We start from the raw sequence: 22,548 nt of genomic DNA, 5'->3' as shown, positions 1-22,548 counted from the left end.
TTTTTGAGGGCGGGGGACAGCAAAAAAACCATCAATCATGACACCCAGAAGCATCGTGGAGGTGTTAGCGTTTAATGCAATAATTAATAAATAAATGAAGGAGCAATGACAAATCAGGAAGTGGCTCAACAATTTATGGGCAAATGAAAAGAACATTCTGAAAAATGCAAATAAGCAGTTGATGGGCAGGGGACTGCGTTGCAGCTAAAAAATTCTGAGAAATAAAAGTTATGAGAAGCAATGACATTTGCAAACGAGGGGGGGGGGCGGCCAAGTTGGGCAATGGAGCAAGAGTGTATCATTACACCAAGTCGGGTCGGAAAATCAAACATGCGCCCCCTACCCTTCAGGTCCCGTGCAATCGGGTGCTGGGCGGCGATGGCTTTGATCGAGGGCGTGGGCGATGAGGTGACGCTCCTGCTGGTTGCGCTGACGGCGGCGGCCGTGTTGCTGCTGGCGTGGGCCTCCACCTGCACCTCGGAGCCACCGCACCCGCTCCAGCCCGCCTCTCCTCGGGCCGCCTCTCCTCCAGACCAGCCCCCCGCCTCCACCACGGAAGGGCCGGCGCCTGACGGCGACTTCCAGAGGAACATGGTACTCAGACTCAAGTTCCTTAATGACACGGAGAGAACGGCGCACGTCAAGCCCCAGGACACCATCGGCTACATCAAGAGGTAACTTGCTCGCTCGCTAGCCGACTCCTTAAGGTCAAGAAAAAAAGTGCTTTCATGAAGAGTCCCGGGCAGCTTTTTTCTTTCATGCTCTGGGCTGCGAGTCCGACAGTCTCTTTCATCGGCAGGACCTACTTTGCGGGCCAGGAGGGACACGTACGTCTCATCTACCAAGGTCAACTGCTGCAGGACGACGGTGCCACGCTGGAGACGCTCCACCTGGCGCACAACTGCGTGCTGCACTGTCATGTCTCCTCGCAGCGCACGGCAGCGGTGCCGGTTCCGCCCGAGGGAGCAGTAGGGACGGGTATTGCGCGGGTCCGGGCAACACTGAATGGCGGCGGCCTGATGGTGCCGCTGCTGGGGCTGGGGCTGGCCGTGCTGTGGTATTGCCAGATCCAGTACCGCCACCTTTTCACGGCGCCGGCGTCCGCCTTGCTGCTGGGCCTCACCGTCTTCCTCAGCCTGCTGGCCTTTGGCGCGTACCGCCACTAGACACTGGCGCTCTTTCCGGACCGCGTCCTCATCTTCTTTGTGCCTCTTCCATGTCGGTTTCCGCCACCAGATGGCCGCCCGTCTGGATGTTGACGAAAGAAATTCTATTAAATCATTTATTTACACTCTATGCTGTGATGTGTTTCGTAAAATTTAGGCCTTGTTTTGGGCTTTTTGGTTTTCTTTTTTTTTTTAGATCTGCCGCCGCTGAGTCCAAAGCTGATGACGTTGCCGTCGATGACGGTGAGGTGCATTGTGGGTAATATGTAGGTGGCAGTCCTTTGAAAAGTAATGCCACTACAGTCATGTGACTTTAAAAACAGCAGCGGCGATCATGTGACCTGCTCTTTAAATCATCTCACGGCGTCGCTCTGAAACACATCACCACATGGATGGACATCAAGTGCTTTGTTGACAAGTAGCAAATACACACGGCCGCGCACAATTGGGGGGGCTCCGCGCTTAGCGCCGCAACTAGCGTACTCAACTGTGGCGACCCCAAAAGGTGCTGCTGCAACATCTTCTGAAAGCTTTGCCACTTTTTTTTCAGCCTGCACATGAAGAGTGGACCAAGTTTGCCACTTGGTTTGCCCATTTTTCATAGGGGTGGCATTTGAAGCGGGCTGTGTCGACCTTTGCACCTTTTCCCCCTCCTGGGAATGAAGAGTGACGGATTCCCAAGAACACGGCGATGTCGCCATCACACCTGCAGCAGCGTGATGATTTCAGGTACTTCCACGTTGACCGTCTCCAGGAGCATGATGGTGTCCGTCAGGGGGAAGGGACACCCCGCAGACTTGTCGCCTTCTTCTTCATCGTCATCGTCGTTGCGTCGGGACATGCTGAACAAACACGATTGATTCGAGACTCATTTGCTATGATTGACCTTCCGAGCCAGGGCGGCCTTGCGCTTTACCTGTGACGGACCAGCTTGAGGAGGTGCTGCGTGTACAAGCTGATCCAATTGTTGATGAAGAGGCGAAGGCTGTCTTTAAAAGGTTGGAGGTCGACCTGCAGCCAGCCGTGGACCAGGTGGTAGTCCTCCAGCTCGTTCAACTCCGAGAGCTGCTTCTGTAGGTTGTTGATCTGTGGGTGCCCCCCCACCCCCAAAAAGGCAGTGAGGATGCGCCCTGGATCTCCAAATGGAAGCGCGCCACCTCTCAAAAAATGCAACAGTCATCTTGCGTTCACCTCTCGTTGGAAGTCGGCCAGCGTGGGCGGGACCTTGTCCACCTCCTCTTCGCCCTGGTTCAGCCTCCTGCCGTACGTGAGGAATTCTTGCATGACATTGCGTTTGGGACTCAGCCACAGCGGCGAGAAGCGGTCCAGGTTGGCCCTCAGGAGTTCTGCCTCCTGGTTGACCTCCTGCAAGTGCTGCATCACTTCCTTTTCCAGCTCGGCTAGCTCGGCGTTGTCCCGCAGCGCCTCCTGCGGCCGCACAAAGAACGGCTCGTTCATGTGGCTCCAGGCGACGCGCCAATCGGTGGCGGCTCACCTGATAGTTGCCTCGGTGAGCGCCGGCGAGCCGGGGTGGCAGAGCGCCGGCCGCGAGGACATCAGAGATGAAGGACTTGAGGACCTCGGTCAGGTCAGAGGTCAGGGACGGATCAAAGACGCTTCCTGTTGGCTGCAGCTGCAGCGACACCTGCAGCAAGGCGCCCCCGGAACTCTGCACGCACACACACAGTCAGCGGCCCGGTTGCAGCCATTTGGACAGCTGGAGAGGTTACGCAAATGAAAACCAGCCAAGGTGGGCAAAGCTCGCCATAATGTACGATTGCATCAGGTCCTTAGACTCCTTGCACTCACCGCGGGCAATGTGTTCTGCGACAGGAAGTTGAGCGAGTGTAGCATCATCTGCAGGACGCCGTCTTGCACCACCTGGTCCGCGTGGTCCAGGTAGGCCAACCACTCGGGCGACGATTCGTCCTTCACGCCGTACCGGACCGAGCTCTCCTGAGGACACCTCGTCATTGGGATTTCCGCAACAACAGCAGCGCGGTCCAGCGGCCACCAACAGTTAACATCCCACAAAGGGGTTTGACTCCGCCCCTTTGCCACATCCAACATGATATCAACGGCCTGACCTTACCTTGATCAGACGAATGACCTCCTCGCCGTCTTCCCGCACACGCGCGTAGGTCTGTTCCGTAGCTCCGCCCCTCTCCAGGAAGTCTCCTGAGCGACTGAGCAGGGGAAGTGCCGCCCAGCCCTGGGGATGGGACGAACGTCACGAGCTAGCACAAAGTCGCTCGTGGGCAAGAGGACGCTGGTGTTGACCAACCTCCATGATGGTCACCAAGGCGGCCATGTTGGCTCGCGCTTCGTTCACGGAGGCAAAGAAGACCGCCAAGCTCTGCGTCTTCTGCTCCATCAATTCGTGGACACCTGAACATATGCAGTCCCTCCTGAATATGAATTTTCCAAACTCTTGAGCATGCTCAATCACAAGTCACATGACCTCCTCCTCACCTTTACTGGTCCAGGTGCTACGTTGTAGCTCCAACAGACTTCGCTTCTGCTCCTCCAGCCCATCCCGGATTAGAGGAAGCTCCACAGGCAGAGCCTTCTCCACCACCTGGAGGGCCGGCCCGGCAGTCACAAAAAGCTTTGACCAGTGATCCAGCATGCACATACCTGGTTGTAGGAGGACACGATGTTGGTAAGACTGAGATAACTTTTGGCGATGTGTCGTCCGCTCTGCAAAATTTCAGCAGTCTCGGGACGGAGCTCCAGATCCTTCTCCCAACGAGCCTCTTTGATGTCCCTCAGCAGCCCCTCCAGCTGGACACACACACAGCCGTGGAAAAAAAAGGGCCAGCAAGTGCTCAATCGGAGCATCCCCTAACCAGACCCGTGCTGGGCAAAAAGCAGCCCAAGTTGCTTTTTGACACGCATAAAGTGGGCCACCATTGTGCTCCTCTTTCAAGCCGAGCTCTGATGATAAATAACCTTTTGTCCGCAGGGGATTCCCAAAACGCCGAGCTCCTCCTCCTGGATCAGCGGAAGCTTGAGGACGGCAGCGGCGTCTTGGTCCAGCTGGCGGCTCCACTCCTGACGCACGGAGCTTCGGATGTCCAGCAGCAGGTCGGCGATCTTCTGGAACTTGTGACGCACCGTCTCGCATGAATCCACACACCTGCGCACATCAAAATTCACTTGATATTGACCGCACATTGAACAGAGGTATTTTTTTTTTTTGGTAAATAGTGTACATCTTGATCTTCGGAACAGTGTATGAAGACTTTTGCTATCTCTGCTGCACATGCGCGCTTGTGCGTTGCCCTTACAGATGTTGGACTGCCTGGAAGTTGTGCAGAACATTGTTGGCCCTGAGCATGACTTGCTTGGTCCATCTGAGGGTGACGGCCGGCGACGTGCTGAATTTGGACGAGACCCCTTTCTCGGGCTTAGTCTTAACCAGCGCCTGCACCCTGTCCAGTTCCCGCAGGACCATGTCCACCAGCTTGGAGAGCTGAGGGCGCAGCTGGTTCCGGATGGCGTGGCGCTGTAGCAGCGGCCCAAATATGGTGACCACCTTGACGGCGGCGGACGGCAGCGGGCATTCGTCAAGCGCCCCTCGCAAAATGGACACCAAGCGAGCCTCCAGGTGGGACACGTGCTCCTGGAAGGAAGCGGCCTGCTGCGCAAAGCTCTGACGGTGGCAGAAGGGGCGGGAGTCAGCGTGGCGGGTCGACCCCGCTCAGAAAGAGCGCAAAAAGGCCGCTCACCCCATCGGCGGGCTCGGTGGCGTCGCTCTTGCAGTCGGCCAGGACTTGCAGCTGGTGCAGGAAGTCTCGGCACGCGCCTTGCACGGCGCCGGTCCATATCCGCCCGCGACCGCCGGCCACCACCACCTGCTCCAGCTGGATCTGAAGGCGCACACGATACACTTCCTGTTTGGGGAGACGCACAGGAAGGTCAACGTGGAGCAGCAATACAAGTGCTCAAGTGCACGCTTGCCTGGATGCTTTGCAGGCGAATCAGGAAATCATCCAAACGAGAGAAGACCAGATGAGATGGAAACTCCCAGCGGTGCAAACCTCCGTCCTGCATTCAAAGTTACCATGGTAACGCAAAGTTGTGTTGCCCCCAAGCGAACAGGAGGGAGGGAGGAATGCATCAAAGCAAAAAGGTCGCCCGCTAACTCAAAGTTAGCCGCCATGATGACAGCGGCAGGTTCTGGCACCTCTTGTTCCAGCAGCGTCCTGTGGTGGATGTATTGGTCCTTGAGAGTTTGCAAAGTCAAGGTCACCACTCGGACATCATCCAGAACTTGCGCAGGATCCAAAAGCAGGCCGCGCATCACTTCCTGTCCGTGCAGGAAGTCTCTGCTCTGCAACACGAGAACACAAGCATGCTCGTCATCAGCATTTTGCTATTATATTTTACAAGGTGAGCCATCGAGCTCAGCTTTTGTACTTGACGCGTTTTATCTTGTTTTGATAAAACACCTGGACTGGAAACATGTCACTGTTTTGTTTTTCCTCCCGCGCCATGCCTGATGGCGTAATATCAGCGTTTCAGATCAGGACGGCGGCAGCGTACTTTCTCGATGAAGAAGTTGCAAATCTCCTCCAGGAGGACGACGATCCAGCAGGGCTTGCAGTGAAAGTGCGACCTGATCCACACCTGATGGACCTTCTCCATCACGACGGCCATGTTGTCCCTCAGCTGTCACAAAAGCAACCCATCATGTTCATAGTCATGGCGGGCGTCAGGTCATCTCTTACCTGCGTATAATCCAGCTGCTCCAGCTCCTCCACCTCATGCTGCAGAGGCGCAAGGTTGTCGTTGGCGTCCTGGGCCTCGGCCAGTCCTGAGGGCTGACAGGTTAGCTCAAGTCCGCCCCGGTTCCGGATCGCCGGCTCCTTTTTACCTTTTTGGACGTCGGCATGAATCTCTTTCAGGGTGGCGCTGTAGGCCCCCTGGGCAGACTGAAGCAAGGACGCCACCTGCTGGGCGCTGTCACTTGACATCTGCGGCGTCACAAGTCGGTTAAGCGTGACCTGACGTCAGCCTGCGTTGAGCATGTGCTGACCTGCTGCAGGATGAGCTGCAGGTTCCGGAGTCTGTTGCTCCAGAAGTTGAACTCCTCCGATGGTGGCGGTTTGAGTCCATCCAGGAGCGCCTGGGCCGGGTTCCGTTCCAATAACTCCGACACCACTCCAGCCCACTCGATGATGACCGACTCGCAGGCGTGCAGCAGCTTCACGTCGCACGTCTCCCTGTCTCGAGAAGAGAGCGTGTGACCGGGGCCATCAGCGGCAACGTGACAAGTGGCCGCCCTCGGATTCGCCATTGCGTCCTGACCTGTCCTCGTCGTCATGGAGACGTTTGGGAAGTGGCAGAAAAGTCCAGCCTTCCTTCCGAGCCTTCATGGCGAGAGCTTGGTTCTTGAGTCTCTCCATCAAGTTGAGCATCTCCTCGGCCGCCCCCGGAGGCCAATCGTCCTTGTTGGCCGGGTTGCTAAGCAACGGGCAGATGACCTAAGGGGACAAAGAGTGGGGACGGCGCCAGTGCCAGTTAGCGCCGGTCATACGCATCGGCGGCGGCTAGCTTACCTCCTGAGTGAGCGCGGCGATGAAGGTGAGTACGTCCTCGGAGTGGATCTCCTCCAGCAGCAATATGTCATTCATGTTATCGGTGCTCACCGCGTCTTGCTGCGTTTTGCCCAAGCAGATGACCTTGCGGCCCTCCTCAGGAAAGTCCGAGCTCAGGCAGCCGCTGCCGTCGGCGTTGACCCACACAAAGAGGTTGATCATCTCTCTGGTGTTGAATAAGGTGTTCAAGTGGGCCTGGTGCTTCTTAGCGTTCAAAAAGTCCGGCCACTTCTCTTCATCCAGTTGCAGGCTTTGCACCAGCAGAGGCCTCAGGTACTCCACGCGCTTGTCGTCAGGTTCCATTTCTCCTCTGGTCCCCTCCAGACCGGCCGGGACTTACCCACCCGCGCAGACGACAAGTCCGACATCGTCTTATTCGACTGCTTTGTCACACAGAGCGCCATCGTCAGCTCACAGCTGTGATGTCATCACCCACTGTCGCCATCATCCGCTTTTACGAAAGGGGGGAGGGGTGAACAAGATGGCGGTGGCGTACTGTTCTTTTCGTGGTGTTTAGAATCGTGCTTCATTCCTTTGCTGGATACAAAAGCCTCAAAATTAAGAAGGACATAAGATGAGTCGGGATCAAATAATTGATTGTTTTTTCACAAGAGTCAAAGAAATGTCATCAACAAACATTTTGCCACATTTGTCTTTTATTTCTCAGCTTCACTTTCAGGCGATGTTGATGACGGGGAACAGGATCGAAAGAGGGTGAGGACAAAGAAGAAGTTTCTAGTGGTTGAGCCAGCTGAAGGAGAACACGTGTTTGTTTGCATCCTCAGCCTCGGACGCCGCCTGCAACGCAACAGGGGAAATATAATGACCATGGAGACCAATCAGCCGGTCCAGGCTCGCCATGCTGTACCTGCGGGGCGGGCTTTGGTGCAGATGGGGCCGAAGGGGGCACGGCCTGGCTGTCCGGAGGAGGAGCCCCGATCAGAGGGAGCGGGGCCTCCAAGGGTAACTCCAAAACAGGCTGGTGATTGCCCGAGGGTGCCAGCGTAGATCCGCCCATTTTGGATGCACTACCCTCAGCAACCTTGTCTTCCTTGTTGGCGCCGACATTGTTGCCATCCACTAGGAGACAATGTGTTTGCACTTTCATCGACACTTAGCCAAGACAAGCGAACGAATAATGACATGCTAACTAACGATGACGTGCTAACTAACGATAACGTGCAAACCAACAATGACATGCTAACCAACCACGACTAGCTGAGGCATTCATTAGTCAACGAACCAGAATCTGGCCTATTTAAGATCTCGCTAGTAAGTGGCCACGTGATTTTTCTGGCGCCATCTTGTAATGCTTCTGTTGTTGCACAAGCTAGCTAACACGGACACCAGCAGCGATTATTGTCACGCATGTTACATTTGACAAAGTTGACAGCCATCAGCGCCCTCTTCTGGCGCTTAATGTTAGCGCGAAAGTGCTCCATCTTCTCATATCCCGACCGGACTTTTTCCAGCTTTGACGTGTCGCTTCCCGCCGCCATCCTGCACACACGCCCGGCCTTAGGCTTAGCGTCGCGTTGCCGGAAAATGAGCGCCTTGATCGGGACTCACTTTTGCAGCAGCGGTTTGCTGTCCTAAGAGAAAAACAACAATGGCTTTGCTTCAAATTGGCCACGCTGTTCTTGATTTGCTATGAAGCGGCAGAACCGGCGCAACCCGAGCGACTCGGCGCCTTGAGGCTAACCTGCAGAAAGACGGCCATCTCGGCGTGATCCATGATGTTGATGGCATTCTCCAGGAGCTTGGCGGCGTTCTCCTGTTGTTGGCTGTACTTCCCCCGCAGCCCCGCAATGTAGTCCAATTTTTCCTGTTGCTCGGCGCCGATGCGGGCGTTTAGGTGGCCTTTTCGTTCCTCCAGAATGGCGAAGAGGTGGTCAAAGGACTCGCACACCTTGGACTTTTGCTGGCGACCGTTATCCTGGAAACACAGTCCGCCCAGACTTGCGCTTTATGGTAACGCTGACCAAGACGGCGGCGAGACCTACTGACATCCACTGCACGGCACGTGTCGTCCAGTTGCCCCATGACGGCCCGGATCCTCTCGCTGGCGGCCACCAGTAGCGAGATGCACTCGCTCAGCTCGGCCTGGGTGCACAAGTGCCCGCCGGGATGTTTTGTTCACCACTTTCCTGAAGATGCTTTCCGATTCCGACGCTTACCTTCTGTTTGGCGAAGACGACGTCGAGTTGTGCCACCTGGCAGTCTTTGTGTGCTCCGAAGACTTTGCAGAGAGAACAAGTGGGGACGCTGCAGCTCAGGCAGTAGATGTTGATCTTCTCTTTCTCGTGATGTTCGCACACGGGATGTTGCGCCTCCTCCACAGGAATTGTCGCCTTGCTGATAGATGTGACCGTGTGAATTACTGCAGATCTTCTCAAACTTATGGAACGTCATTGTATTCGAAAAAGCGAGCATTGCTACAGGGGTGCACTTGAGTGTTAGTACCAGCTATTCCCTTGTTTGCACATGTCAATGATGTTCTCCACCAGCAGGTTCCTTTGCAGTCCATAGACACCGTGGCGATCCAGAAGAACCTCGTGGCGGCATGACGGGCAACGGAAGCGACCGCCGGAGGACATTGTGGAACTACCTCTGGAGGTCAGGTAAGGGTTGGCTGCCTGCGTTGCAGAGAAGGTTTGGAGATTTCCAGAATGAGCACCATCATCTTCGCTTGGCCTTTCCGTTGTCTTGGTGGTGCTTGCTAGCTGTTTGGATACCTGTGACTCTTACCTGGAAGATGTCGTTGGCACACTTGCGACACAGATTGTGCTGACACGGAAGGATGACCACAGGCTTGGAGAACATCTCCAAGCAGATGGGACAGATCAGCTGCTTCTCCAGGCTCTCCATGGCACTCACCTCGGCAGTATCTTGCCAAGACCGGGACACTTTAGAGATCAGCTCCTTGCCAAGAACGGGACACCCCCCCCCCAGACCGCCCCCGGGTGAAGATCACAACACCATTGAGACCCGGACGTTGTGGAACGGGTGATCCGGAGGACAAACAATGAAGGAGTCAAGCAAGAAGAGCGCGTCACCTCTGAGTCTGTTTTTAGACACGGGTATGCGCACATGCAAGCTTGTCAGCTGTTGCCATGCCGACATGCCCATACATGTCCAAAGCCATGGGAGGCATGTCGCAGCGCATATGAGTGAGTGAGAGGGGGAGGCGCTAAGGTCAGGCTGTCATTGGAGCTCAGCGCACTGCTGTGTCATTGCTTGAGTCCACGTCACATGGTTTATGGACGCCATGTTGTTAGCCAGAGTCTGCCATCCCGCCCGGCCTCTACCTATGGTCTTTTCAAGTTCAAATGGTCGCAGGTGCACTCGTGCCGGTCCAGGCGAATGGATGCCCCCTCTTGTTTATTCACACAGTCTGCATTGTTTCTTTCTTCAACTTTTATTGATAACATTGAAATGTAGTCTCAGGAGCAGGCGACAAAGATCTAGGCTGCATTGGGAATCGTTTGGTGTAACCCAGGTACAAATTAGGTTTACGAAATAGCGTCCGTCGGGGGAGTCGAATGAAGGAAGTGTTCGCCCTTTCAAAGGGACTTTGAATGAAAACGATCAAGCAAGGCCAGTAAAGATGGGATTCCTCGAAAAAGAAGCTGAGAGGCAGATGGACGTTTGCTGACAGCATCATGTGTAGGTGTCTCCATATTTGCGCCGCCCGTCCGAGATGAGTTGCGTTTTCTCGCTGGCGATGTTTGGCTGCTGGATGATTGCCGCCTTCACGTCTGCGCACACAAACGCGTCTCGTGGAAAAGCCATTTCGGCTTTCACTTGAAATGCACCCAAAGACTGCTCACCTTTGGATGGGTGCAGCTCCATCTCCTCCCGGTCCTCCTCCTCCTGGTCTTCGTCTTCCTGCTGCTGCACGTCGCCGTAGGGTTCCGCCGTTTCCTGGTCGTCGGGGGGCGCGGTGGCTTTGAGGCGCCCGCAGCAGCAATCGCAGCAGCAGCACAAGCAGCAGCAGCAGTAGAAGCCCGTTAGCAGCCCGCACAGCGCAAACAAGGCCTGCGCAAAGAGCACACGTGCCGTCACCTCCCGGAGAGCCCGACTGCGGGTTTCCACGGTGGCGCTGCCCACCTTGGCCCACCAGGTGGTGAGCGTGAAGTAGGCCTTGACGTTGTCTTCCCCAAACTGCTGAGCCACGTAGAGCCCCAGGGAACCGTAAGCGTCGTAGATGTTCCTTTTGCCGGGGTCGGACAGGACGGCGTGGGCCGCGTTCAACTCCTTGAACTTCTCCGACGCCTCAGGGTCGTCCGGGTTCTTGTCCGGGTGGTAACGCAGCGCCAGCTTCCTGTTCACACGCAGCAAGAAAGTCAGGCGCAAAGCCCCCCGGCACTGGGTCTCACCTGTAGGACTTCCTGATGTCATCGTGGCTGCATCCCGCGTCCACGCCCAGGAGTGCGTACAAAGACTCGCCCGACGCCGACATGGCTCGCTGCCTGCCGTCCGACATCCTGACACCATCACCTGACCGCAAAACGCAAGAAGGGAGATGAGAAGACCGCAGGAAGGGAGAGAAATAGAAAAGGAAAGAGAGGCACCAGCAAGATGAAAAGAAATTGGAGGAGAGCAGACGACAAGATGCGAGAGTTGAACAGAGGAGGGTGGCCTCGCTCCATGGCTGCAAGTGTCACGGTCCACAAGAGAAGACAAAATACAAGAAAAGCGACAAGGAGAAGGGAAGGAGTGACAGAGAAATAGCAAGAGTAGAGAAGTGAACGCAACAGAAAGGCAGATGAGAATATATAAGCAAGCCATCTCAAGAGAAGAGCACTCGCTTGCTACCTGTGTGCTTGCCCGCTTCAGGTTCTTGTGGCTTCTTCTGCTCCTACTCGCGCGTGAGTCCATGAAACATTCAGCTGCTGGACTCAGGTGTCCAGCAGCGCTATCCTGTTTCTTGTCGCTATGGAGACCAAGTTAAGAGGAGGAGGAGAGAAAGGAAGAGATCGAGCAGGTGAAGTCTTGAGGAGGCTCCGGTGACATCTGCTGCACCTCCATAACACTAGGAGCAGAAAGGTGGGAAAAGGTTGGAACAAAGGCAAGAAAGGAGAATGAACACATTGTTTTAGTCTTTCCATCTCCAACCCGGCCTTGACCTCCAAAAAAAGCCCAGTGGTTAATTCTCTATATCAAAAATTCCAACCAATTTCAGTCAAACGTTCATGTGCAATACATTTTCATTGAGTTATTCTCCACGGTCGGGCTCAGTTATGTTTGCTGATCAGTAGGGGGCAGCAATGCACATAAGGTGCGCGTGAACTCAAAACAAAACCGAAGAAGACGAGGGCATTCTGTCGGGACGACGTACTGATAGTCACGGAGCCGTTATTTGAGCGTTACTCGCAGGAGCAACACCAAATGTGAGCAAAAAACGCTTTGACAAAGAGATAAAGCTCGCCCGTGTCGGTTAACGTCGGCGAGTTGACGCGAAATGCAGCAAATAAGAGTAGCGCGGGCAAAGCCTTGGCTCTTTTGTTTTAGCTCATTCAGCTAAACCGTGGAAAAGCGGGTCATTTTTTGTTCAATTCAATTTGTTGCTAATGCTAAGGAATCGCATGTAAAATGTCCGCAATGTACGATAACGTGAAATATTTGGACGTCTTAAGGTCCAAGCTTGAAATGACAGCAAAGGAAGTTAAGATGTGTGACACGGGCATCATTTTCTTTTAAATCAAGAAAAAGTCGAAATGCAGCAATTGGTGGTGACTTTATTCGGGACCCCAAATCTTTTATTTGACCGTTTTGTTGAATCCGAATTTAAAGCTCCCAAAACCTTCTTAGTTTTTAACCTGTTTACATGGAAACGTATGTAAGTTCTTTCAATTCCTACCCATAAAGAGAAAATAAAAATGAAGAGAAGACCGTCAGGGTTTACCAATGTAAACCACAAAATTATGCAATGAAGATTGTTTTGTGCTTGCGCAGTGTCGGTGCAAGAGGGAAAGACGCTCATCTCGTCTTTGCCATGGCTGACATCAAGAACTTCCTGTACGCATGGTGTGGCAAAAAAAAGTTAACCCCTAACTATGACATCCGCGCCGCCGGCACCAAAAACCGCTTCACGTGTGAGGTGTGTTCATCATTTCATTTCGAGTGCATTTGCACAATTGTGAGGACCGACGGACGTGCGACTGTCCTCGTCCGGCGCCTCCAAGATGTTCTCCTGGTCTGTGCCGCAGGTCCGCGTGGACGGCTTCAACTACACCGGCATGGGCAACTCCACCAACAAGAAAGACGCCCAGTCCAACGCCGCTCGGGACTTTGTCAACTTTCTGGTCCGGGTGGGAGAAATGAGCGCCGCCGAGGTTCCGGCCATTGGCGTGAGTCCCGCTGTGCGGCGCGCAACCTATGAGAAGGTTCGCGCTAACAAGTATTTTGTGCCAGCAGGCGGGCGTGGCCCAGCAGGCGGGCGTGCCGGGCACCCATCAGCCTGACGGAGAAGCCAAGGCGCCCTTTGGGAGTCTGCCGTCCAGCGGGCCGCTGCCACCTCATCTGGTGGTTAAGGCGGAACAAGGTGACGCGTGTATTTTTTATGCAAACGTCTGCTTTGTTGTAGCTGTCACAAAACGCCAATGACAAAACCGTTTTGAGTGAAAAGCCGGTCTGCTACGGAAAGTGGTCAGCCTCTTTTGTGTTTTGCCTGCGCCTCGCAGAAGAGAGGCGGGCTGCTCCAGTTCCGGGGGTAACTGGACTGGGGTACTCTGGCGGCGGTGGGGGAGCTGACTGGGAGCGTGGCGCCAACCTGAAGGACTACTACGCCAGGCGGGATGAACAGGAAGCTCAGGCGGTAGGACGACGCTCACTTGCCACGCATTGACGGCAACCAGAAAGGCTAAGCCATTTGCCGCCTGACTTTGTGACCCGCAGACTCTGGAGTCGGAGGAGGTTGACCTGAACGCCAGTCTTCATGGCAACTGGACTCTGGAGAACGCCAAAGCCCGTCTCAACCAGTTCTTCCAGAAGGAGAAGACCAGCGCTGAGTATAAATACAGCCAAGTGGGGCCCGACCACAACAGGTCTGCAGCGGAACCTCCCGGCGAAAAGTCCAGACGGACGAGCAGCATCCGCACTCTGAAAACATCTTTGGGCCTCACGTGGCTCTTAAACTCTCACTTGAATTCTTTAAGAGCCACGGTGGACCGGCCACGGTTCTGACCTTCTGTTCTGGCGATGCTGCTCGCCCGCTGCTGGTGACCTTCTTTAGCTAGCGTGTGCTTTTCTGCTGGACGACTGCAAGGTCACGGACGGCCGCGGCCCGGCGTCATCAGAACCCGAAGGGAAGACACCAGAATGGCTTTAGAAGCACTAAAGGCTTCTGGTGGTGTTTTGAGATCTGTTCTGATGACGCCGTCTCCGCGGGCCGCGCCCCCCAGGCGGCCAGGTCCCGCCCCTTGAAGCTCAAGTCCGGCAGAAAAACGCACAAAAGTCAGTGGGGTCAGGTGAGTTGACTAGTGTCTTGTCTGAGCGGCGGTGCTCAACTTAATGGAATGTGTGTGCGCAGGAGCTTCATCGCCGAGATGCAGCTGCATGTCCGACAACTTGGCCGCCGTAAGACCTCCCGCTCTCCCGTGGGCTGTGTTGGGAATGTTGAGCAGAGAAAAGTTTTGACTGACGTCATCCGTGTCGCCGAGACATAACGCAGCACCTCGTCGTCGGCTTGTCTCCTTTCCGTAATATCCACCCAATTTTGTAATTGTGGCGTGTGTCATAATAATCAAAGTTGTAATTGGACGACTCGCTTTCCCTCCTTTTCGGAATGGGCGCGCCCAAATTTGCCTTGTCCCCCATGCACTTGAAACTCCGTTCCTTCTGATTGAGGGAGGTGTTCCCAACAGAGCCCTAACGGATTCTTGAGTCGCTGTGTGGTGACCTATTCGTATGTGACAACCACCCCCCCTGCAGGTGTGACCGCACGCGAGCATGGCTCCAACAAGAAGCTGGCGGCGCAGTCGTGCGCCCTGTCTCTGGTGCGCCAGCTGTACCACTTGGGTGTCATCGAGGCCTACTCGGGCATCACCAAGAAGAAGGAGGGAGAACGCGTAAATGCTGGCCGCCCGTTCGTTTCTTGCCCTTTTAAATGTTTCACTACCAGATTATTTTGAGTCTGCGTCGTCCAGTCCGACTCTGACCGTGTGCGTCGATTACGTCTGCAGCTGGAAGTGTTTGACGTGCCGCTGTCTCCGGAGCTCCAGCAGCAGCTCAGCGTTGTCGTTGAGGAGCTCGGGGTGCGGATCCCTCCGCCCGTGAGTCATCACGCCTCACACAGACACACACACGCACACAGCAACCTCCTCTGAGGCCGTCTTCTACTTCCTGTTCAGCCTGCAAACCCCGGCGAGACCGTATCGTTGCTTCCCGCCAAGGTGGCGGCGTTCGAGCCATCTCAGCGGCAGAGTGGGGCAGGCGTGGTGCCGTGGTCCCCGCCACAGGTCAACTGGAACCCCTGGACCAGCAGCAACATCGACGAGGGCCCGCTGGCCTTTGTGAGTGAGCCGTTGTGTCCCGCGCGGTCGTCAGGCAATTTGCTACACTTATTTGACATCCAATTGGCGGAAACGGCGTTCAGGCAAACGTTGCAACTTGTATTTCATCTGCAACAATGAGGAGCTAATCCATCTTTGATAAAAAAAAAAAAATGATTTCGATGCAGCCTGATCTTGTCCGCCCAATTGAGCTTGTTGTCACCAAGGCGCTTCCGCTTTGTCGCAGTGCACGCCGGAGCAAATCAGTAATGACCTTCAGCATGAGATGACCGAGCGGCTGGAGCACGACGAGCACCTTCACAAGGTACCTGAGCCGAACCGACGTTTATTGAGACGAGGCAAGTTTTTAACTCGAGTGCAGATCCTCATGGATGTCATGGAACTTGCGTCTGCGCAGATGCTGAGCGAGCGCGAGCAGCTGCCTGTCAAGCAATTCGAGGAGGACATTATGTCCGCAGTGAACAACAACTCAGTGGTGATCATCAGAGGGGCCACCGGCTGCGGCAAAACCACTCAGGTCCCACAGTACATCCTGGACCGCTTCATCAAGGCGGGCCAAGCCGCCCACTGCAACATCGTGGTCACGCAGGTGTGCCGCAAGTCAACTGGGAACTTGTCAGGGATCTCTTGCTTTCTGGAGTGGTGTAAATAATCTTTTCTCGAGCTCCGTTTGTGGTTTTCATCTTGAAATCTGTTCTGCTTTGGTTGCCGTGTTCAGCCCAGACGTATCAGCGCTGTGTCGGTGGCGGAGCGCGTGGCCACGGAAAGGGCGGAGGATCTAGGTCGGAGCTGCGGCTACAGCGTCCGCTTTGAGTCCATCCTGCCCCGCCCTCACGGCAGCATCCTTTTCTGCACCATCGGTATGTAGGGCGATGTCTTCTTTTGCTCGGGCGGCCTGCCCTGACGCGTGCTCTCTCTTTCAGGCGTGCTCCTGAGAAAACTGGAGGCGGGGATTCGAGGAATCAGCCACGTCATCGTGGATGAGATCCACGAGAGAGACATCAATGTGAGCCGTTTGCGAGCGAGTGCCCTCGCCTTCGCCCACCTCACCTTTTTGTCCCCGTGCGTATCCACAGACGGACTTCCTGATGGTCGTCCTCAGAGACGTGGTCTTGGCATTCCCGGAGATCCGCGTCATCCTCATGTCGGCCACCATCGACACCAGCATGTTCCGGGAGTACTTCTTCGACTGCCCGGTCATCGAAGTGTTCGGACGCACCTTCTCCGTGCAAGGTGGGGACGATGCCGACACCAGAAAAAAAGATCCATTCATTTGAGCGGCTCCAAGCGTGTGCTTGTCGAGGTCAAGACAAACCAAAAGTTGTGTTTGTGTGTGCGCATTGCCGTTGTGCTTCACTAGAGAGCACCGTGAAAGTGCTTTGACATGTTTGTGTGATGTACGGCACAGAGTACTTCCTGGAAGACTGCATTCAAATGACCAACTTTGTGCCGCCCCCGGTTGAGCGCAAGAAGAGAGACAAAGATGAGGAAGGCGGCGCAGACGAAGACGTAAGTTATGCCAACGCTGGCTGCCCGGTGGCAGCTCGCCTCACCGCCTGAGCGTTGCCGTGCCCTCGCAGGTCAACTGCAACGTGCTATGCGGGAACGAGTACTCGGCGGAAACCAAGCGCTCCATGGCACAGTTGAACGAGAAGGAGCTGTCTTTCGAGCTGGTGGAGGCTCTGCTCAAGTACATTGAGACGCTGCACGTGCTGGGTGCCGTCCTGGTCTTCCTACCAGGCTGGAACCTCATTTACGCCATGCAGCGCCACCTGGAGTGCAATCCCCACTTTGGTACGTCCACGTTCCGTGGCGGCCGGCTGCCCACGCTTTGCCGGTGTGTCACGTCGCTCTGTGCTGTACTTCCAGGCCCGAGCCGATACCGCATCCTCCCGCTACACTCTCAGATTCCCAGAGAGGAGCAAAGGCAAGTCTTTGATCCTGTGCCGGATAACGTCAGGAAGGTTGGTTACGTCTCGTAGGCCGGCGGCGTGGCTCTCTGCCATCTTGCGTCTTTGTGCCAACTCAAAACGCGTGTCGTCTCATTTCATGTCACGCTTGTCTTGCCCCCGCAGGTGATTTTGTCCACCAACATTGCCGAGACCAGCATCACCATCAACGACGTGGTCTACGTCATCGACTCCTGCAAGTAAGTTTCGTCGCGGCCGCCTCCCTCTCCGACATCTTGAAAACGAAAGGAAATGAAATGTGTTGAGTGACTCGGCTGTCCATGTCATGATACCCTGCGTGCAGGCAGAAGGTGAAGCTGTTCACATCTCACAACAACATGACCAACTACGCCACCGTGTGGGCCTCCAAAACCAACCTGGAGCAGAGGAAAGGGCGGGCCGGCCGAGTTCGAGCCGGATTCTGTTTCCACCTCTGCAGCCGCGCGCGATTTGACAAGTATGACCGCGGCCACAGCGACCACGACCCCGCCCCTGTAAATTGACTGCGTGCACGTGTGCTTGTAGGCTGGAGACCCACATGACTCCCGAGATCTTTAGAACTCCGCTGCATGAAGTTGCCCTGAGCATCAAGCTGCTGAGGCTCGGCGCCATCGGTCACTTCCTGTCTAAAGCTATCGAGCCGCCGCCGCTGGATGCCGTCATAGAGGCGGAACACACGCTCAGAGGTGAGGCCCGCACGAGCACACACGCACGCAGCGGCCATGCAACAACCTCCGCTTTATGCGCAGAACTGGACGCGCTGGATTCGAACGATGAGCTGACTCCGCTGGGGCGCATTTTGGCCCGCTTGCCCATCGAGCCTCGGCTAGGAAAGATGATGATCATGGGCTGCATTTTCCAGTCAGTTTCCTCCACTTGCTGTTGTTGCTGCTTTGCCTGCTGCCTGTCTTGACGCGTGTGCATGTGTGTCTAGCGTGGGAGACGCCATGTGCACCATCTCGGCGGCGACCTGCTTCCAAGAACCCTTCATTACCGAGGGCAAGCGTCTGGGCTTCGTCCACAGGAACTTTGCCGGCACCCGCTTCTCAGACCACGTCGCACTCTTGTGCGTCTTCCAGGCCTGGGACGAAGTCAGGTGGGTGCAATGTCACCACCAGCCGCCCTCCGCCGCTCATGGCCTCAAACTCCCTCTCAGGATTAACGGCGAGGAGGCGGAAAATCGCTTCTGCGAACACAAACGTCTCAACATGGCAACTCTACGGATGACCTGGGAGGCCAAAGTCCAGCTCAAGGAGATCCTGGCCAACGCTGGATTCCCCGAAGGTACCCGCTCGGGTTTGTGAGCTGCTCCGTTGCCGTGCCCGCTTGAATGGTGTCAATTTTTTTGAGAGAAGTTTGTCCAAAGATGGTTTGTGTGGGTGTGTCCTAATGTTGCGATGGCACGCATGCCTTTCAGAGTCTCTGTTGACACAGACGTTCACGGCAGTGGGCCCGGACAACAACTTGGACGTGGTGGTGTCTCTGCTGACGTACGGCGCCTATCCCAACGTTTGCTTTCACAAGGAGAAGAGGAAGATCCTCACCACGGAGGGACGCAACGCCCTCATCCACAAAACCTCCGTCAACTGCCCTTTCACCAACCACGACCTCGCCTACCCGTCGCCCTTCTTCGTTTTCAGCGAGAAGGTGACGTGAGCGCTCCGAGCGGCTGTTGGCGACTAGCGCAAGCACATCGCGGGCCGCTCCCGAAGTACGCCTTATCGTTTTTGTGCGGCCTCGGCAGATTCGCACACGAGCCATTTCCGCCAAAGGGATGACGTTGGTTAGTGCCCTGCAGCTTCTGCTATTCGCTTGCAAGAAGGCCTCCTCCGACGGAGAAGTGGTGGAGCTGGACGACTGGTGAGAGATGAATCCACTCCATTAAGCAAGGTAGCCCTTGGCCTGGCGCTGTTGGAAGGTGTAGGTAGCGGCAATAGCGGGGGCTGTCCTCGTATGTTTTCATATTTCACCCCCCCCCCTCCCTTTTAATCACAAGCACTTCAACCGCCGGATGGTACGCTTGACTTTACATAAAAAGTCCAGAAAAAGGAGTAAACAGCTCATGTGATGCGCACAGGATCAAGCTACGGCTCCCTCACGAGACTGCAGGCCACATCCTGGCTCTCCGGGTGGCGCTGGAGGCTGTGGTGGTGGACGTGAGCAAAGAGCCTGAGCACATCTCCCAGTTGGACCAAAGCAACCAGCGGCTGCTTAACCTTATCCGACACGTGTCCAAGCCTTCCGCCGCGGGAATCAACCTGGCCGCCGCCGCCAACCGCAGGTGAGTAAGAAACTGCTTTCTTTGCAGAGTTGGAGTGCTTAACAATACAAACGTTCAGTTCGTCTTGTCTTTTTAAATCGGTCCCAAAATGGGTGGTGGCGATTCACACACACACAGAGTGATGCAATGTTTGCCGACTCTTTGAAAGAATGATACGCTAACGGGCACCTTTGTCTCTCTGCAGGATGGGCGATGGTCCTCGCCCCCCCAAGATGGGACGCCTTGACAGAGGGGGCGGAGAAGGAGGCTACCAGGGGGGAGGTGGGGGATACAGAGGGGGAGGCGGCTATGGCCAAGCAAGAGGGGGCTACCGAGGAGGCTATCGAGGCTATCGAGGCGAAAGAGGGCCGTATGGCGGAGGAGGGGGCTACCGAGGTGGAGGGTGGGGCGGCCGAGGAGGCCACGGCCGAGGGGGCTACGGCCGAGGCGGCTATGGTGGTTACTAAGAGGAAACTTTGCGCTGGCCATCATTGTCTTCTCAGCTTCAATAAATCACCAAACAGGCTTCGTTGATTTCAACCTCCTTTATTTCCTCTCCCCTCCTTTTGACCTATGACCCTCATCTAAGCAGCATGTTGCTCCGCCTCCTCTGGGCTGGGGTCGGTCTTGGTGGCCCGGTTGAGGTTCTGCAAGATGTGCCGGACAGCCTCGCCGTCATCCACTTCCCGCGCCAGATCGAGGGCCTCGCGGTAGGTGCGCAGGCCGTCGTCGCGGCGACCTGAAGACGTAAACCGAGAAGGACAGCTCGCCGTTATCGGCCCACCAGGCGACTCGTCGTCCCACCTGCGTGCAGCAGGAGAGCGGCCATGTTGGCCAGGAGGACGTGAAGGTCCTGGTGTCCCGAGACTCGGCCCCCGTCCACTGCCTGACTGATAAGCGCCAGGGCATCGTCGTGGCGACCCTGCATATCCAAAATGGTGGCCAGGTCACTCATCAGGACCAGCGTCTGCGGGTGAGTATCACATACACGCACACACTTCTTTTCTCAGACTGAGTAAAAGTACTTCAATCTCAGTACTAGTCATCCTTCTCATGCATGACCAACATCAGCAGACTTAATTCTAACGACCATGTGCTGTCTCCCACCTGATGGTGATGCGGACCCTGCTCCTGCCGGCAGATATCCAAAGCTCTGCGGTAGTGGGCGGCGGCCTGGGTCAGTCGCTTTGTGGCCGCCAGGTAGCGAGCGTGAGAGTCCAAACACAAACCCAGAAGCAGATGGGTGTCCTTCCTCAGAACCTCATCGGCCTCTGGCAGGAGCGAGAGAAACGTGGCGCGTGAAGAACAAGGAGGGCAAGATGAAAAACATGTCTCCTTCAAACCTGCGCTCACCTGTTCGCTCATCCGCTGGCGTCGTCTCTAGCGTTTGCACTTTGCTCTCCAAAGTCTCTAAGCAGAACCTGAAACCATGCTCGGCGAGCTCCGACCTCACACACGCACACGCATGGTCAGGACTCACCTGATCTGACCCCGGCGACCCTTAGGGTTTCTTTCTTACTTGTTCTCTTGGGCGTACATGGTGGCCAGCTTGAGGGACATCTCCACAAAGGCGTTGTCGTCCTGCAAACGGGAATTGTTGAGTGGCAAGCTGGTGAGTGGGCCTAAAGGTGGCTCACCTCCGGCGTCCCGTTGGCCAGCATGTGGCTCATGGTCGCCTTGAAGAGCTTCTCAGCCTGCTGGGCCAGAGGCGGGACATCACACTGCAGGAAGCCATGGGCCACCAAACAAACTCCTACTCACCTGAGTCATGTGACCTTGAACGTAGGCCAGGTTGGCCATCTGAGGAGACATTGTCACGTGATGGCCAAAACGCCTATATGAGAAGCTGGACTCTGCAACAAGAAAGACTCCACGCTACCGCCTTTTCCAACCTGGCTGTACGTGTAGATGATTGCCGCTTGGTGGCGTTCCCGTTGTGCAATGGCGACGGCGGCGTGCAGGAAGGACGAGGCCGCCTCCAGCTCGCCCCTTAACATGCTGAGCTGCGGACGAGATCGCGTGACAGGGGAGATGACGAGAGGTGAGCTCGTAAATGCACGTGGCGCTTTGCAACCTTGGCCTTCTTCAGAAGCAAAATCAGCTCCTCCTCGCTGCTCGGCACCTCTTCGGATGAGCCGAAAAACAAAAAGGCTAAAAGGGCGACAAGGCAGTTGTGGGGGAAACCAAACAAAAAGGAGAACAAGATATAAAGTTGGCCTAAGGACGACATGGCTTACCTGCCGTTGCCGCCGTCCATACGGTTTCTCCTCTCCTGGGTCGCTGGCCTCCGCTTCCTCCTCTTTGTGGCAGGGCAACTCCAGTGATCCCCAACACTCCATCATTACTACAAAAGCAACAAACATGTCAGAATGGGTGTAAAAAATGTCCTCTTTGATTGGTTGGTCAGAGCCAAACACAAATGCAACAATGATTGTGGACACATGCTTGTAAGCGGAGGCAAGTGCTCCAGATGATGTACAATTGTATGTGGGCTGGTGTTGCCAGGCTAGGTAATGTATTTTGCGGTTGTCAAAGTACAGGGAGACTGTTGCTCATGGACGCCCCGCCCCACAACAATTACGTCACTACGTTTTACCCAATAACCTTATGTTTGGAGGTTGATGACGTTGCTGTAGGAAGAGTGTGAGTACTTGCGCTGGAATAGAGATAGAGTACTTAGTACTTACCTGCTCGGCGGAGCGTTCCGAAAGCAACGCGACGGGAAAATGGAGCCGCTCGCCGCAAAGCCAGGACGTCCAAACATAAACCTGCACGCTCGCCTTACAGTTTGCGCGCAGGTCGTCGCCATCTTGACTAGTGATTCCTATGCGGAAGTGATGACATCACTCTGCCCGCCCTAAAAAAACGTGTAGACGCGCCTCGAAATGCGCTCTGCAGCCTGGGTTTATGCTGCATTCTTGGAAGGTCGCAAGTCGGAAATCCCATCTTTCTCGAATGCAACATTACTCACGTTAAACGCCTTTTTTCAACGGTATCAGTATTAAAATTTGACCGGTTGTAGATAAATGAGTCAGCTAGTGCATGTTCTTTTTC

General features: G+C 55.3%; 6 protein-coding genes across 11 annotated transcripts; 2 read left to right on the top strand and 4 right to left on the bottom strand.

The window, feature by feature from the left end:
- Positions 1-53: 53 nt before the first annotated feature.
- Positions 54-6,026, bottom strand: LOC133165460 (dynein axonemal heavy chain 17-like). The gene is made up of 16 exons (XM_061295136.1): positions 5,900-6,026; positions 5,715-5,840; positions 5,356-5,502; positions 4,898-5,216; positions 4,457-4,821; positions 4,119-4,305; positions 3,804-3,950; positions 3,639-3,744; positions 3,451-3,554; positions 3,259-3,378; positions 2,976-3,122; positions 2,662-2,835; positions 2,358-2,594; positions 2,083-2,252; positions 1,873-2,008; positions 54-1,248 (listed from the first exon to the last, which is right to left on the bottom strand). Exons 5-16 carry the CDS (start codon positions 4,621-4,623, stop codon positions 1,195-1,197), a joined length of 1,749 nt encoding a protein of 582 aa, XP_061151120.1. The 5' UTR covers positions 4,624-4,821; positions 4,898-5,216; positions 5,356-5,502; positions 5,715-5,840; positions 5,900-6,026; the 3' UTR covers positions 54-1,194.
- On the top strand, positions 379-1,296 carry tmub1 (transmembrane and ubiquitin-like domain containing 1). The gene is made up of 2 exons (XM_061295147.1): positions 379-674; positions 800-1,296. Exons 1-2 carry the CDS (start codon positions 379-381, stop codon positions 1,164-1,166), a joined length of 663 nt encoding a protein of 220 aa, XP_061151131.1. The 3' UTR covers positions 1,167-1,296.
- A 1,381-nt stretch (positions 6,027-7,407) lies between the features above and the next one.
- Positions 7,408-9,818, bottom strand: LOC133165466 (E3 ubiquitin-protein ligase TRIM63-like). Its single transcript, XM_061295142.1, has 9 exons — positions 9,518-9,818; positions 9,233-9,405; positions 8,947-9,124; positions 8,777-8,872; positions 8,472-8,705; positions 8,339-8,361; positions 8,145-8,269; positions 7,638-7,849; positions 7,408-7,567 (listed from the first exon to the last, which is right to left on the bottom strand). The coding sequence occupies exons 1-9, from the start codon at positions 9,635-9,637 to the stop codon at positions 7,505-7,507; spliced, it is 1,224 nt and encodes a 407-aa protein (XP_061151126.1). The 5' UTR covers positions 9,638-9,818; the 3' UTR covers positions 7,408-7,504.
- A 386-nt stretch (positions 9,819-10,204) lies between these two features.
- On the bottom strand, positions 10,205-11,993 carry LOC133165470 (dnaJ homolog subfamily C member 5-like). Its single transcript, XM_061295148.1, has 5 exons — positions 11,588-11,993; positions 11,149-11,269; positions 10,880-11,093; positions 10,600-10,807; positions 10,205-10,527 (listed from the first exon to the last, which is right to left on the bottom strand). Exons 2-5 carry the CDS (start codon positions 11,253-11,255, stop codon positions 10,430-10,432), a joined length of 627 nt encoding a protein of 208 aa, XP_061151132.1. The 5' UTR covers positions 11,256-11,269; positions 11,588-11,993; the 3' UTR covers positions 10,205-10,429.
- Positions 11,994-12,042: 49 nt separating this feature from the next.
- On the top strand, positions 12,043-20,028 carry dhx9 (DEAH (Asp-Glu-Ala-His) box helicase 9). 5 transcript variants are annotated; one of them, XM_061295127.1, is made up of 28 exons: positions 12,043-12,162; positions 12,728-12,872; positions 12,982-13,122; positions 13,190-13,316; positions 13,456-13,589; positions 13,670-13,818; positions 14,304-14,350; positions 14,705-14,841; positions 14,956-15,045; positions 15,124-15,285; positions 15,512-15,589; positions 15,683-15,874; positions 16,004-16,145; positions 16,209-16,291; positions 16,362-16,518; positions 16,694-16,794; positions 16,866-17,079; positions 17,155-17,249; positions 17,361-17,434; positions 17,539-17,691; positions 17,760-17,920; positions 17,984-18,095; positions 18,169-18,330; positions 18,391-18,518; positions 18,652-18,881; positions 18,979-19,094; positions 19,312-19,515; positions 19,700-20,028. In XM_061295127.1, the coding sequence occupies exons 2-28, from the start codon at positions 12,768-12,770 to the stop codon at positions 19,959-19,961; spliced, it is 3,756 nt and encodes a 1,251-aa protein (XP_061151111.1). In that variant the 5' UTR covers positions 12,043-12,162; positions 12,728-12,767; the 3' UTR covers positions 19,962-20,028. The 5 variants fall into 5 exon arrangements, with proteins under 5 accessions (XP_061151111.1, XP_061151110.1, XP_061151112.1 ...); XM_061295126.1 differs by having other exon boundaries at positions 13,187-13,316; XM_061295128.1 differs by lacking the exon at positions 19,700-20,028 and having other exon boundaries at positions 13,187-13,316; positions 18,979-19,124; positions 19,312-19,448.
- On the bottom strand, positions 20,025-22,317 carry ttc19 (tetratricopeptide repeat domain 19). 2 transcript variants are annotated; one of them, XM_061295143.1, is made up of 11 exons: positions 22,182-22,317; positions 21,732-21,838; positions 21,569-21,645; positions 21,387-21,497; positions 21,256-21,294; positions 21,132-21,188; positions 21,014-21,075; positions 20,848-20,942; positions 20,602-20,765; positions 20,299-20,461; positions 20,025-20,233 (listed from the first exon to the last, which is right to left on the bottom strand). In XM_061295143.1, exons 1-11 carry the CDS (start codon positions 22,301-22,303, stop codon positions 20,079-20,081), a joined length of 1,152 nt encoding a protein of 383 aa, XP_061151127.1. In that variant the 5' UTR covers positions 22,304-22,317; the 3' UTR covers positions 20,025-20,078. The 2 variants fall into 2 exon arrangements, with proteins under 2 accessions (XP_061151127.1, XP_061151128.1); XM_061295144.1 differs by having other exon boundaries at positions 20,299-20,416.
- Between the last annotated feature and the right edge of the window lie 231 nt (positions 22,318-22,548).

The sequence above is a fragment of the Syngnathus typhle genome, linkage group LG13, assembly GCF_033458585.1.
Source record: "Syngnathus typhle isolate RoL2023-S1 ecotype Sweden linkage group LG13, RoL_Styp_1.0, whole genome shotgun sequence".
NCBI lineage: Eukaryota > Metazoa > Chordata > Actinopteri > Syngnathiformes > Syngnathidae > Syngnathus > Syngnathus typhle.
This window is presented reverse-complemented; position numbering and strand designations above follow the sequence as displayed.

Coding starts and splice junctions, on each gene's coding strand:
- tmub1 (XM_061295147.1), top strand. CDS start 379: ATGGCTTTGATCGAGGGCGTGGGCGATGAGGTGACGCTCCTGCTGGTT. Junction 675..799: donor ACCATCGGCTACATCAAGAG/GTAACTTGCTCG, acceptor TTTCATCGGCAG/GACCTACTTTGCGGGCCAGG.
- LOC133165460 (XM_061295136.1), bottom strand. CDS start 4,623: ATGGTCCTGCGGGAACTGGACAGGGTGCAGGCGCTGGTTAAGACTAAG. Junction 2,836..2,975: donor CGCAGAACACATTGCCCGCG/GTGAGTGCAAGG, acceptor GTGTGCGTGCAG/AGTTCCGGGGGCGCCTTGCT. Junction 1,249..1,872: donor AAATCATCACGCTGCTGCAG/GTGTGATGGCGA, acceptor GTCAACATCCAG/ACGGGCGGCCATCTGGTGGC.
- LOC133165466 (XM_061295142.1), bottom strand. CDS start 9,637: ATGGAGAGCCTGGAGAAGCAGCTGATCTGTCCCATCTGCTTGGAGATG. Junction 9,125..9,232: donor TGCAAACAAGGGAATAGCTG/GTACTAACACTC, acceptor CACATCTATCAG/CAAGGCGACAATTCCTGTGG. Junction 7,568..7,637: donor CACCAAAGCCCGCCCCGCAG/GTACAGCATGGC, acceptor GTTGCGTTGCAG/GCGGCGTCCGAGGCTGAGGA.
- LOC133165470 (XM_061295148.1), bottom strand. CDS start 11,255: ATGTCGGACGGCAGGCAGCGAGCCATGTCGGCGTCGGGCGAGTCTTTG. Junction 10,808..10,879: donor TCACCACCTGGTGGGCCAAG/GTGGGCAGCGCC, acceptor CTCTTTGCGCAG/GCCTTGTTTGCGCTGTGCGG. Junction 10,528..10,599: donor GGAGCTGCACCCATCCAAAG/GTGAGCAGTCTT, acceptor TTGTGTGCGCAG/ACGTGAAGGCGGCAATCATC.
- dhx9 (XM_061295126.1), top strand. CDS start 12,768: ATGGCTGACATCAAGAACTTCCTGTACGCATGGTGTGGCAAAAAAAAG. Junction 12,873..12,981: donor AAAACCGCTTCACGTGTGAG/GTGTGTTCATCA, acceptor TCTGTGCCGCAG/GTCCGCGTGGACGGCTTCAA. Junction 17,250..17,360: donor TGCCGGATAACGTCAGGAAG/GTTGGTTACGTC, acceptor TTGCCCCCGCAG/GTGATTTTGTCCACCAACAT.
- ttc19 (XM_061295143.1), bottom strand. CDS start 22,303: ATGGCGACGACCTGCGCGCAAACTGTAAGGCGAGCGTGCAGGTTTATG. Junction 20,766..20,847: donor GCCAGCGGATGAGCGAACAG/GTGAGCGCAGGT, acceptor CGCTCCTGCCAG/AGGCCGATGAGGTTCTGAGG. Junction 20,462..20,601: donor AGGGTCCGCATCACCATCAG/GTGGGAGACAGC, acceptor ACTCACCCGCAG/ACGCTGGTCCTGATGAGTGA.